At 47.9% G+C, this 14,119-nt stretch overlaps 1 protein-coding gene across 1 annotated transcript in view; it reads left to right on the plus strand.

Annotated features, from left to right (window-relative positions):
• Positions 1–14,119, plus strand: part of afg2a (AAA ATPase AFG2A) — a 100,368-nt gene that overhangs the window by 31,254 nt on the left and 54,995 nt on the right. The window contains exon 15 of the mRNA XM_076048210.1: positions 1,657–1,783. Coding sequence (XP_075904325.1) covers positions 1,657–1,783 — 127 coding nt within the window. The remainder of the gene's footprint in view (positions 1–1,656; positions 1,784–14,119) is intronic.

Below are 14,119 nucleotides of genomic sequence, written 5' to 3' on the forward strand. Positions count from 1 at the left end.
CCATTCTCTGTCTCTTTTCCCTCCATAACTCGGTGACAGAGGCCCTTTGTGTTGCTCCGCAGTCTCGTCTCTGCTAATGACGCCTGGCACTTCCGCTGGCCCTGTCAACACGCGCACGCACGCACGCACGCACACACACACACACACACACACACACACACACACACAAGGGTGGCTGTCTGCGCTGCGTTATGGAAAATAATCACCTCCTAATACACTGTCTGACACACTGACGTGCTCCTTAAAGCACGAGGCCGCTGATATTTAAACACCACGTTTGTTTGGCTGTCAACAAATCCCATCCCACGTCAGAGTGACGAAGCTGCTGGCCGATGACATCCTCCTCCTCCTCTTTCTTCTCCTCCTCCTCAGCTTCATCCAGCTTAAAGCAAACTTGGGTAAACTGTTGCTGAGGCAAAAGCAGTCCTTCATAATAATAAATACCGAAGAAAACCTCATTCAACTCATAGTGTGGACACACACTATGAATTGAATGTCTCTTCTTTCATTCTCATGACTTTTGAATACACATGGAATTTTGTAGGAAACAAAGTGTAAAATAACTCAAACAGATTTTAGATTTAAATTCTTAATATCCACCTTTCATAAAAAGCATATTTAGAGTTATTTAACATGTTTTTCTTTACTGCATAATTACATAGATCTTGCTCATATTTTTGAGGTCTTCAGTATCGTTCTGCAGTGTAAAAAGTTGTAAATATTAAAAAAAACAACAACAAAGGCATGAGGACGTGTGTCCGAACTTTTGACTGCCAGTGTAGAAACAGTGTACGTGAAGTGTAACATGGAGTTCTCTTCCTTTAAGATTTAAAAGAAAAAACGTGTTTGTCTTCTTCCATCTTCTAATTGTCTTCCTGCGTCAGATCGGCCCGCCGGGATCCCCGAGCGGCCGGCGCCGCCACGTGTTTTGCGTTAACAGGTGAATGAAACGGGGCTGATTGCGGGCCGCCAGTTAAACGCGTTGTTGTGCACAAGACCCAAACAAGGCGACACTTTGCTGATTGCGGAGGCAGGAATGATGCATTTCTGGTGCGCCTTGTTTTGAGTTGCAGCCCAGTGGGCCGTCGTTTTGGCAGGAAGGCCTCACTTCTGTTGCCAGAGCCTCTCCCCCCCCCCCCCTTTTGTTATGCGTTTTTTTTTTTTTTTGCTTTGCTTTGCTTTGCTTTGCTTTTAATCAAAACGAATACCAGTTCCAAATGAAAAAGACATGCTCCGACATCCAAGCCAGTGAAACCCTGCAGAGTTTTCTGAGAAACGCAAAATGCTGGATTGTTTGCCCCGGTTGCCTAATAGAGCAAATATCAGTGATAGATGAGAAGAGCTTGACACATGTGCTTTATTGGACTGGGGAGGGAAGAAACTTGCACTCGCATGTTTCTCTGGATCGTCCGTTTCCTCCTCATCAATCACTCCTTCGTTCTTTATTTTATTTTCATTTTCCCCACTCGTCGTCAAGTGCTCTCTTTGTCCGTGTGAAATTCATCCTTCCGCTCCGGGTTGCTGCGGTTTCGTCCGCCGTCGGTCTTTGTCATCCCTTTCACTTTTCCAATCGCTCGTCCGTTCACGCGTCGGTTTCCTCGTCTTTGTGCGGTGCGCTCATCCGTCTTGCCCCTTTTTCCCCATCCGCCCCCGCAGGTCCTCGGGCTCCGGCGGCGTGGGCGACCGGGTCCTGGCTCAGCTCCTGACGGAGATGGACGGCGTGGAGCAGCTCCGGGACGTCACGGTGCTGGCCGCCACCAACCGGCCCGACATGATCGATAAGGTAAAAGGTGTCAGCGGCGCTGGGCCTTCGTCTCTCTATCGCCTCCTCTCGGGTCGGTGATTGATTGGGGAGGGGGGGAGGGGCGCGTGTTTGTCCTCCGTACGTCTTCCCCTCTCTTCCTCTGTTCAAGGTGATTGATGACGCCAAAGGTCACCTGACCAGGTTTGGTCTGGTCGGATCCTGTTACCGCCTTGTTTCTCGCTTAATTTGGACGTTGAGGGATTTCTTTTGAGAGCGCCGGTTGGTTTTTTGGCCCCCGTTTGTTCTAAATGTTTAAGGTCCAGTGTGGTAAATTTGGCTTGATTTGTGAGTTTTACATTGCTAAAAGCTAAACATACTGCCCAAAAATACATTTAAAAAGTGTATAGTCACAGTACAATAAGCCTTAGAATGGCTCTCATATACATAATAATATAAATACAGCAAGGATCTTGCTGCTATTTAGCTGCAATCTTGCACCAGCATTTTTTGGAAGCCTGCCTGACGGTGGCCTAAATGTGAAACACGCTGTCAGGCGGCTTCCTTAACAGTTTTACTCACTGGACCTTTAAATCTTAAATGGTGCAACGTGATTATTTATTATATTATCATGATTTTTTGGCTGTGAAAGATGGCTCAGGAGGCCTAAACTGGTCGGTTCAACACTGCAGCAACTCCCTCCTGGTCACCTCCTGGTTCGTAGAACAGCTGACCCTCGCTGACACGGCCATCCCTCAAGTTCCTTGTTTCAGTGAGCAGATCTAACGCGGACCACCCCGACGTTGCCAGAACGGCGTCGTTTGTCGCGATCTGGTACCTGGAAGTCCATCCATCAGCCTGACAGGCAGTTTGGGAAGAGGCCAGCGTGGTCGGGTTCTGCTTTGAGTAGAGATGCAGGCATGGTCGCAGACTCGTGACATGTTTGTCGGCTCCGTTTTGATGGTAAAGAACTCTTCTGGGGGCTGCAAGCCCCTCCCCCCCGTTACCGTCAGCTGCGTTTGAGAAAATGAAGACGCCGCTATCACTCTCCTTTCCTCTTATTCCTGTACTTCCTGCCCAGTTTCTATTTTTCCACCCCTTTTATCTCCCCGGCTTCCTCTCCCCGTCCACAAAAAGCTCTTTGCGGTCGCTTATCCGCCCATCTCCGTCCTAATGAAATTTCCTGAGTGCTGATCAAAGACAGAGTCTGTGGCTCGTCAGCGAGGACGCGGGGAGACGGAGAAGGTCGCCGCGCCTCTGGAGCTCCTGCGCTGAGCTGCAGCCCATCTCTGTCTTTCCTCCGCCGCCCCGGGGTTCCTGCACCGCCCTGGACAAACTCTCATCGCATCCGTGGAGGGGGGGGTTTCTCGTCCGATTTAAAAAAAAAAATAAAAAATGTTTTTCACCCATTTGGCCTTTTACTGCTCCGAGGTGGAAGTCGGAGGGAAACGCCAGGCGGGGTCCCCCTTGCTAGCTTTGAACGGCCGTCGTGTGAAAAACTCACCGCGCTGCTGTTGGTTCTTATTTACGCGGCCGAAATATACGAAAGCAAACCCCCGAATAGCCGAGCTCTTTGCCACAGCTGCAGTTGTTTTGAGGCCTGTCCGCAAACTGCTGGCTGCAAATCAGTCATCGCGCGCACATACCCCTCGGAGGAACCCCCTCTGCATGCCCCCCCCCCCAACCCCCGGCCCGTTTCGAACCCACTTGCGGGGAATTGATCCATCGCTGCGGCGGCCGACTGACAGCTACTTCCTCCGAGCCCCCCCCTCCCCGACACCCCATCTTCCCTCCCCCCTCCGCCAATGGTTGCCATCTCTTTTCAAGCTCCATTAGCGTTGTGGCGGTGGGGACAGACTGGGAAGCGCCGTTTTTTTCCCCCTCGCATGTGTGCGCGTCGCGGCTTCGAAACACGCGGGGCCGACGGCGGCCCCGGTAATGGAGAATCCCCGGGTTTGTGTCGGCGGGGTCGAGCCCCTGGCTGGACAGATGGGAAACCCCGCGGCGCCCCCCCGCCCCGACCCCTTTCCAAGCCGCAAGCTGGCCTTCCTCAACAGGAAACGGTCTCTTGGGCAGCTGAGAAATCAGATTACCTCCTCCTTCCTGTGCGCCCCCCCACCGAGCGTGAGAGAGTGGGTGTGTGTGTGTGTGTGTGTGTGTGTGTGTGTGTGTGTGTGTTTGTCGAAGGTTCAAGTCGTCTGAATGAGGAATGTATGACATACACTGGGGGCTGCCAAATGGACACATGGCCACCCCACCCCCCCACCCCCCTTTGCCGACAACCCACTGTCAGCTTCACGCAGGAGATGCTCGCCAATTTCCATCCCAATGGCCAGGATATGATGGGACTAATGAAGATTAATGGGACGCCGGGTGTCAATGAAGTCATTGTGGCCTCGGCAGGGGGGTGGAGAGGGGAGGGGGGGTGTTTGATGGGCAGGGTGGGAGGGGGGAGGGGGAGGGAGATGAGTGGCATTTGCTCTAGTGTGAAAAGCAGCAGGCCTGGTGTCCGTCTCTGAAACAATGCTGCAACTTCCGCTTTCTTCCCCCCCCCACCCCCCAAAAGGTTTGTTTGAATCCGCAGACTCGCTCCCACGTGTCTCCCGGTGGCTCTCGGTTCGGGACGCTGAACGGGCTCTGTAAGGCAAAAAAAATAACTGGAGCGGTTGCATCAGCGTTTTCTTTTCCAAACATTTTGTCATGGCAAGACGCATGAAAAGTTAGTTGAGTGCAAAGATCACATAATGATTGGAGTGCGCAAGCTTTGTTGGCGCCGACAGGTGTGAAAATGCTCTCGCGCTGGCCTGAAAATGCAACAGGGAAAGGTGGGCGCCCTCATCCAATAACACTGTGGTGACAGTGGAAGTTGTGGATTAGGCGGTGGTTTTCCATGCTGAGAAAATGTCAGGATCTCACGCCGTTGCTTGTGGTCAGTGTAAGTGTGTGGTGTTTGTGTGTGCGTCCTCACAGTTTCCTGATTTTCCCTTGAATGTTTCAAACTTGTTCTTCCTCATTGTTTTGTACGTATAATCTCATGACTGGGGAGAAAGCCCAACCGATTTTCTTGTAGCTGCCCGACGCAACGACAATGAAGGATATTTGTATTCGTAAAACAACAGTGCGGCATTTCACAGCATCCGAATAAGCAGGATGTGACACAGCTGCACCCTTGTGTGTCACACGTGGTCGCACTTCCACGTTCAGGAACCATTTTTAGAACTTCCTGTTTGTGTCCTTTTCCATCGTCCTCCTCGTCCACTCTTTCACTTTGTTCTTTGCCCGTCTGATTCACGCAAGCATGCAAGCTGTCCTTCCTGCGCATCAGCGACTTGTCCGACTTCCTCCCGCCTTTGTGACGCTTCGCGGGGAAACAATTGCCCCAGAAGGCGTCGGCGGTACAAGATGTGACTAACGCGACTGAATCACATCCCACCGAAACAAACTGCTTTCGCACGTGGTCCCTCGGCTCCCTCCTGCCTCGTCATCACACGCCGATAAAGGAAATGCATGTCAGAGTCGGACGTTCCCAGACTATAAACATGGAGGAGAGAAAAAAAAAAAACATTGAAAAAAAACAAAAAAAAAACAAACACTTGCATCATCTGCCGGAATTGCAACAGAGTGGAGCAGGTGCCAAAGATTGACGCAAGCAACGGGACCGTTTCCTCCGCATTTCTTTTCTGCTCCCCTTCAAGAGAAAGAAAAACTCCTCCACTTCCTCTTCCCCTTTGTATTGCACCAATCACCCGGGCCCACCTCTGACCCGCCGACACCATGCCGTGCTGATTGATTGGTGTCACCGGGAATATTTATCCAGCCTGCTGAGCGGGAGGAACCTCCTGTCACAGTGTTTGTCAAGCAGCTGTCCGTCCGCTCGTTTGTGTGCGAGAGGCCTCGCGGCTTTTTTCCTGCCGTCGCTGCATTGAAAGCATCTTTTTCTTTTTTTTTCTTTTTTTGAGCTGCTGGATTCCACTGAGCCTTAATCCTCCGGCAGAGATATCGCCGGTTTGTTGTTTCTCTTAGTAGCGTATTTGTTTAAACCCTGATGTGCGTTGGGCTCCGTCCATGCTATCAGGAGGAAGAGGGAGAGCTCACTGTGGAGGAGATTACTTGCAGATGGCTCTTTGTTTGGGAGCAGAAGTTCCCAACAGGGTCCTTATCAGATGGAGAGGCGAAAGCCAAACAAAGGCTACGGAGTTTGCATTTGAAGACGGTGTCTCTCCTCCCGATGCTCGGCAGAAACAATTAACGCGGCTTGATTATTATTTATTTTTAATCTTTATTTTTAGTTGTTATGGGCGGGGGGTAAAAATACAGCAGGGCCTCCTCCGGATTGTTTTTCCAACTCTGGACTCGCTGCTGCAGAATCAGCAGTAACTGCATTAGATGTAGCAGAAATCATCGAAAATCATCCAGATTCCTTCTCCGTCTAGTGGCAGTGGCTGCGCTTAGTATCATTCCATCAGTGCTATGCACACACACGCACACACACACACACACACACACACACCTATCTATCTATCTATCTATCTATCTGTGTATATATACATATATAGATACATACAAATATTCTGAGAAAAAACAAATCCGTCTGTATTATTTAACTACGGCTGCACTGACAAATCGCAACACGCACCATTGCACAACCACTGACAGGTTTCCTCTCTTTCCCAGTTTCACTCTCTCTGTTGTGGGTGGACCGGTGCCAGAAGATCTGCTGCTCTTCCGCCATGTTACTATGTCGGGGTAGTGACAAAGAAAAATTGGCTGGAAAATACCTGTCTGTCTGAATTTAAAAAAAAAGAGCTCTGCTGTTAGCCAGGGTATTTTCTTTTGCCACGGGTTTCGTCCGCTGTGCAGCTTGTGTGCTTTTGTTTTGGCTGCTTAAATGTTGTTTATTTATTTACTTACAGTTTGTAGAGGCTCTTTTATCTGCTACTACATTATTGCGACATGAAGTGCCCTGTATGTCCACTCTGTATGGGTGGTTTTCTCCTCTCAGTCTGTTCACTTGCCTCCCTTGCACTGCAGTGTCACTTCTGAACAGAAGATGGTGCCAAACCTGACATGGCCCACATTTTTATATATATATTTTTAACCCCCTGTTCGATCCACCGCTAACGTTCCCTGTAGATGAAAAGCTCCGTGGTACACATGCAAATGCTCAAAGTGTTTTGAGCCACTACATGTGTTGCTAAATGGATAAGTATCTTGTGCAGTTTGGGGTTGAATTCCCAGCGAGGGACCGAGTGTGTAATCAAAGCTCTCTGATTTTTAAATTGATGAAAGCTGTTGCCAACTTTCTACTCAGCTGGTATCGGCGCAAAACACACCGCGCTAAATCAATTTCAACCACGCAGGGAAAGCTGAAAGCCGACGTCTCGAGGAAGCATGTTGTGTTATTTACCAGATTATTTACGGCCCGGATCGCCGAGCAAAGCCCCTGCCGTTTTTTATGTCATCTCTGCAAATGCCGCCTTGGTTTGGTGGCTCAGTCACTCTCTTTTTTGGCCCTTTCGCTAAAAGGTAGGGACTTATCGGCTTGATGTATTATGACACTGAAACGCGAGGCTTTATCCTTGTCGAGTGGTTCTTTGCTTTGAGCAACATGTGACTAAAACACCATAAAATACACTTGGGTTTGGAGAAGAACTAAACAAATCCCTCTTTATGACCACAAAGTATTTCACTCTTCGGTATCTTGTGACTTTGCACAAGGAAGTGCAGTGACTTGACTTACTTATATGACCAAATTGACAAAAAAAAAAAAAAAATGCAGTGTGCTGTTTCCACACTCAAAACTGTCCAACATTAGACACTCACAGGCTCTTGATGTGTGAAGTGTTTCACTTTACGATGATTAATGTCAGTATCTGCTAGCTAGCATAGCCTGCGTGACGGCAGCACATCTTTATCATGCATTAGCACACACACACACACAGAACACACACATGTCCGAGTTGCCCAGTGGTCTGCTGGGACTTTATCAGAGAGCTGTGCTCAGCCATCACCCGCCGCCAGGGCAGTTTGGGCAGCTTGAACATCTGCCAGCGTTTTTCCCAGCCACTCTGGACGCCGCTAATTGTAATCATGGGCAAATTCCACCAGACTGTAATTAGCAGACCACTTTATAAATATTCAGGCATTAGCTAAGTGTAGCTTTGATTTTTTTTTTTTTCCTCCTCCCCTCTTTCCTCTCCTCTCCTCTCTGCTGCACGTGTGCTCAAGAGTGTGCGTGTCTCTGTGTGTGTGTGTAGAGGCCCATTCATTCACACATGCTGGTGTCCCAGATCCTAATCAGCGCTTGTTTTTGCAGATGATTTATGCGTTCGTTATAACCTGCCTCGGTGAACCAGAATGGCGGGGTTTTCCACCTGGAGACTGGGGGAGAGAGCGCGAGAGAGAGAGGAGCATCAAAAAAGCTATAGATCACCGCAGAGAAAACGATCCTGACACTCATTTACACTGTGTTGTGGTTGAGCGTCATTTAAATGTGTGTATTGTGTTAACCGGGAGCGGAGCAGATGCTTTAATCAGTTGATTGCAATTATAATAGGTAGATAGCTGTACAATAATGATTAACACAATTAAAAAGTTGGAGGGATGAAGAGTTGTGTAACGAGCACAGTGACGTCTTAAATTAGCATGTTGGGACCAATCAAAGCCTGATGAGGTGAATGTTTACCCCATGCCACAGAAATATTTTAGCCAAACCTGCAAATAAGTAGACATGGCAATTAAATTAGTATCATGATGCATTTGACAGAACTTAGATTCGGGTGTGTAAGGTCTTTCAACTTCAGCTACACTTGCCTACATTGGTGACTGGATTATCAGTGATCAGTTACCTGTGTGAGTCCAACACTCGGCCCTTCTTATCAACAGGATTCTAGAAGGTTTCTCTTACATGCACCAAGTCAGAGAAAATCCCTGAAAGCTGTGAACTGCATGGACCCTTTCCACTCTCACTTCGATGGGCAATCGCTTCGCACCCGTGTCTGCGACACTTGTACGGGTTCTGTCTTTATGTTGCTCTTCCCACTTTGAGCTCTGGTATAAGTTAAAGTTAAAGTCCCAGTGATTGTCGCATCCCAAAGGATTTGAAATCCGTCCTCCGTATTTGACCTATCCTCTGAGGGAGCGGTGGGCAGCAGCGGTGCCGTGCCTGGGAATCATTGGGTGATCTCACCCCAGTCTCAGGGAAGACACTCTGTGACCACTTTCAGTCTCCAGCGAGGTGTCCTGGTTGAACAGTGGTCTCAGCAATGGCTATGAGGACTCACTGAGTGGGTTTCCAGGTCCACCTTCTCTTACATGTCATGATCCGTCCCAAGGAGACCTGCCGGGGGTTTTTGGCTGTGGATTTGGATGCCGTCCTGGTCTTCTGCGAGTTCTTTCCAGCTTAACTTGTGAGGGATATTAATTATTTCCTGCAGTGGGATTACAGCTGTGGATAAATTGTCAGTAATTGCTTACTAGGCTATTACGTCGAAGACTACCCTGTTGCATGTGCAGCTGTTGAATAGTTTGATTAATAATGGCATGAACTATACGAAAAGCTTCATCTTTAACTGTAACCTCATCAGCTTTTAGTAGGGAAACAACTGGCTGACGTTTGTCTTTCACTATGAAGCCTTCAGTGATGCATTTTTCAATGGGTGCAACTACGTAAAAATTAAAACTAACCATGGCAAACCTAATTTAATAATAATAATAAAAAAAAAAGAACGGCCTCATTATTTGACTAATCCTATTGTTACAAGTATCTGTGACCTCTCCCCGTGTATTGTACCCTTGGTCTTACCAAAATACCCCTTCTGGGATGAGACAGTCGTTAGAACCCTCAACCTTTTGTTGAAGTTTGAACAAAAAGGTGCTACAGCCTCCCGGGCTAGCACGAGGACGTCCTGTAAGGCCGTACGTTTGGGTGTAAAGTGAAGGGAGCCTCCCACCAGCAGCACTCCTCTGTGAATACCCTTTGTTCGGCCCTTTCTTTGGCAGAAGCCGCCACCTGAGCTGTGCCTCCTCTCGACAGGAAACAACCCTTGGCTAAATGAGCACCCATAAGCCCAGCCAGTCAAAACAGGCCATATTTTATTTTTTTGCGCTGGCCTGACATTATCGTCTCCGGAGCTTTGCCTTCCCCTCTCGTGACGAGCCAAGCATGATGGAATCTCTATTGGTGCCGTCTTAAAGGATTAAAGCTTATTCACTCTTTATGACGGTGGGGTCCTGAATGGATCTCCGCTCCACCGGTACAGGCCGTCCCACTGAGGCTTGATCCCTCCTGAGCCCGATTCATACCTCAGCATTGAAGCTACGCCATAGGGTACCCAGCGAATCGCTCCCGATGTGCTCGCAGCGATTTGCGGAACAACATGGTTGCGCTTACGATCGGCTGCCCGGTTCGCTATGCATTCCTGCGTTTCATTGGCGAAGGAAGTTGGAAAGTGATGTATGTTTGTGTGACATTTTTACATTGAGCCTTTCAGGCTTATGGTGGGCGCTTGATGCTAACTTGCTAGCGTCAAGTGTAACCTAGCAAGCTAGCTGCTTACTACTGCTTCCAGCCACTAACTCAAAGGTCTGAACTTGCGAGACGATTGGCGTTCGCTGATGATGGAATATCAGTTCTTCACTTTGCACTGAAGTAAAAGGTTGCAGGTGATGAACTTGCCAATGTCAGATAGCATCTAAATCCCATTCGGTCATAAATGTCTGGTAGTGCTGTCATCTGAACTTTATGTGTACGGCAAACTACTGCTTGGATAACGTTTGTTACCTCAACACTTGTTGATGTTACATTCATGAGGGCAACGCCATCTGTTGGGAAAACCTTGTACAACAGTGCACAGTGTTATTGTAATTTGATAAAACTTTGAAAGAGGTTTCTGTATGTGTAGAAGTACTTATACAAATTAAATATTTATGTCAGTTTTTCTTCTCCTGATGTGTACATACATTGTTTTGGCTGACTCTATGATGCACCTCGGTCTGAGTGGAATTCAGCAGGCCAGTCCGCCGGTCTGCAACCAGCCGACACGCAGGTGTGGATCGGGCTTCAGGCTGTCAGCGTGTCGCTGTCTCTGGCCGACTGTACTCTGCTAAGCCCCCCGTAAGAACCGCTAACGGCAGGTTTCGCGCTATTTCTTTTTCTCTCTCTTTTCCCTAAATACCATCCTGTTTTAAGAGTATTCAAAGTATTTCCTGCCCTGCTTGTATTACTAAGAAGCAGTAATGAGAAGGCTGAGTGCAAGTTTTTTTTGGCTTGTGGCAAAGTGAAGCTACAGTGGCAAAAGAAAACAAAAAGTGTGTGTGTGTGTGTGTGTGTGTGTGTGTGTGTGTGTGTGTGTGTGTGTGTGTGTGTGTGTGTGTGTGTGTGTGTGTGTGTGTATCTTTGCAGGCAAGTAATGGGATACCACCAAGGGATGGATGAGCTCTGGGAAGCTGTGTGCATGTGTGTGTGTGTGTATGTGCGCGTGTGTGTGCGTGCGTGTGTGTGTGCGTGTTTGTGAGCATCAGGAGAGCAAGATCCCCAGGCAAGTATCAGACTTCAAGGGCTGTATTAGTATCAGCTTACACATGTGTGCATCCAAGAATACCGCCGCAAAAAGCCTCCAATCCAACCAAACACATGAAAAACAAAACCCGGCAAGAACAGACAAACGTGAGTCTTTTTTTTTCTAGCCACAAGCAGCTCAACTAGCCTGGCGGAAGAGAAGTGCGTTTGCACAAAGACCCGAAGTTTTTACACAACCTAAAGGCTGCAAAACTAGTTGAAATGTCCAGAATTTAAGGGCATGCAGGATATATTCTTTTTTCTTTCCTTCTTTCTTTCTTTCTTTTTTTCTTAATTTTACCAGGTGCACTGATTGTTGTCGCCCACTTTCCGTGACTCAGTTCTGCAGGTTGACCAGATAAGACCTGTCGTGTCAAAATCAAAAGACGCTCTGCACTTCCGTCCTCCACCCCTCTGTTTTGGTGAGCTGGAGAAAGAAAAGAAGGTGTGTGTGTGTGTGTGTGTGTGTGTGTGTGTGTGTGTGTGTGTGTGTGTGTGTGTGTGTGTGTGTGTGTGTGTGTGTGTGTGTGTGTGTGGTGGGGAGGAGGAGGAGGGAGTTTGGGAGGGATAGGGAGGAAATGAGGGCTCTTTGTGCTCTGCTACCTGGCAGACATCTCCAGCATGTGTCGTCTTGCCTCTTGGCAAGCCGAGACCACCGGCGCCCTTGGAATGCTCTCAGTGCAGGAAATCTCGTTTATACTCATAAATGCGGCTCCTAACCCCCCCACCCCCCTTCTGCTCCTGCAGCGCTGCTCCACTGCCACTATATTTTGTCTTTACGTCCTTGGCTCGGCCAGTCTCATCGTGCGTTTCTCTTCTGTTTGTATTTTGCTGCCTATGCAAAACGAGGAAAGTTAATTCTGCACTGTTTTTTGGGGGGGTTTTTTGCACTGCGATGGAGAAACATCTGATAACAGCTTTGCGATTGTCTTATCTATTGAGTGAGCTGATAGATAACAGTAGGTTACTTTAATCAAACAAAATTACCGTGCAATTTAGATCAATAGTTATAAAACACCCTTTGGATTTTCTCCATTTGTAAACATTGATCCCATCACAGCCAAAATACTTCTCTGCTCATCACCAATTTCACTTATTTACCAGTGATTGTGATTGGACTTGAGCAAGGACGTCACGGATGTCTGTCCTGATGCTATCTTCAGGTCGACGTGCTTCTAACAAGCTGGAGTTTTGATGTTTTTTACAGTTTGCAGTTGTGATCGGCAGCCGCGCTGCCGGGGACAAGCAAAACGTTAACCTCTGCTCAGTTACATCACTGCAAGTATCACTGCAGCTGCACCAAAGGTGCAATGAAAATGAAACGCTCCTGTTTTTTTACTCATATTTGTGCCGAATGAGTGCATTCCAGTGCCTTAGCTTCTGGTACATTTTAGCTATTCTCGGTAAGCTGTTGTTTAACCTCCCGTGGATGCTCGGTTTCTGTTACCTGATGGCAGATATATTTTTTTTGTGTCAACGCCAATCAAGTGTATTGTCGGTTGAAATGCGGGTTGACTAGTAACGCCGGACGCCCCCCCTGACTGCGACCAAACATCCACAGCCTCGTCTTTACCGATCTGCAACATCCACCGTCTGGAAAATCGCTTTTGAGCGGACGCACTGTTGTTTTTCGTTGCTGGTGCGATTAAGATCAAAGCAACGTTTCCCCACCGTGCGCCTGGTGACGCGAAAAGAAACAGCCGGCTGCCACAATAACGGCAGTGACTTCTCTTAAAAATCCTCCCCCCGTGGATCTCAACCGCCGCGCGGCGTTTCAGCATCTGATAAGCTCTCGTATTTACGGATCTATTACTCAAACTGCCTCTCCCGGATTGTATTTCACGTCTCTGCGGTACCTGAAACAACACGCCTCAGACTCCACACACACACACACACACACACACACACACACACGGACGAAAAATACCGAGAGAAGGCATTTAGGATTATGGAACTCGCATCCAAAGTTTGAGCAGTACTGAAACATTTTGATTTAATTGGTTGGATCTGTACTACGATGTGATGTGAACACAAACAGACATTAATTATTGGATTAAAATTGATTGTCAGAAAAAATATTTGACTTCAAAAGTTTTGTGTTGGCAGCGGGATAATAACGTTTCGCTCTCTTGGGCCATGCCTATATTTGGACCATGCAAATTTGTTGCATGCAAAAAAGATTCCATGTCGTGACATATATAGATGAACTTAAAGGTTAAGTGTGTAATATTTAGAGATTTTGAAGAAGAAACAGCGACATTAAGTGGTTACATTTTAGATTGCAGCGTCTTTCACCCCCCCCCCCCCCCCCCCCCCCCCCAACGATTTTGCCGGTGCACACCCAAACCCGAATGCCTTGCCCACCTTCGTGTGCAGTCACCCTAATTGCGAAACGCGTTGTCAGGCGGGCTGGGTTGTCCAAACTGAGGTTCCTTAGAAATATGGTGCTGCATGGAAGCTAACTGGGAGCAAGACCGTTGTCTATGCATGTTGTAATGGTAGGAAAACCAAATGGCTTTTATTGTATTGCGATTATACACTTTTATTAATGTATATATGGGCAGTATATTAATTTTTTACCTATAGAAAAAATATAAATCAAGCCTAATATTACACACTGGAGCTTAAACGGTGATTTTGAGGCGGCGCCAGGGTTGATACTCACTTTCTCCCTGAGCCGGTCGCAGTGGGACGTGGTCAGTCCAGCACCGCCAACCGCACCCACCCTGCTTCCCCATTGTGATGCTGCAAATACTCTATTGAAATGATCTCCTGTTTGGATCTTGTAGGAAGTTGCCATGGCGACGACTTATGACAAA

Source organism: Nelusetta ayraudi, unplaced genomic scaffold (assembly GCF_046127955.1).
Source record: "Nelusetta ayraudi isolate G7.1 ecotype Tasmania unplaced genomic scaffold, CSIRO-AGI_Nayr_v1 ptg000097l, whole genome shotgun sequence".
NCBI classification, from domain to species: Eukaryota; Metazoa; Chordata; class Actinopteri; order Tetraodontiformes; family Monacanthidae; genus Nelusetta; species Nelusetta ayraudi.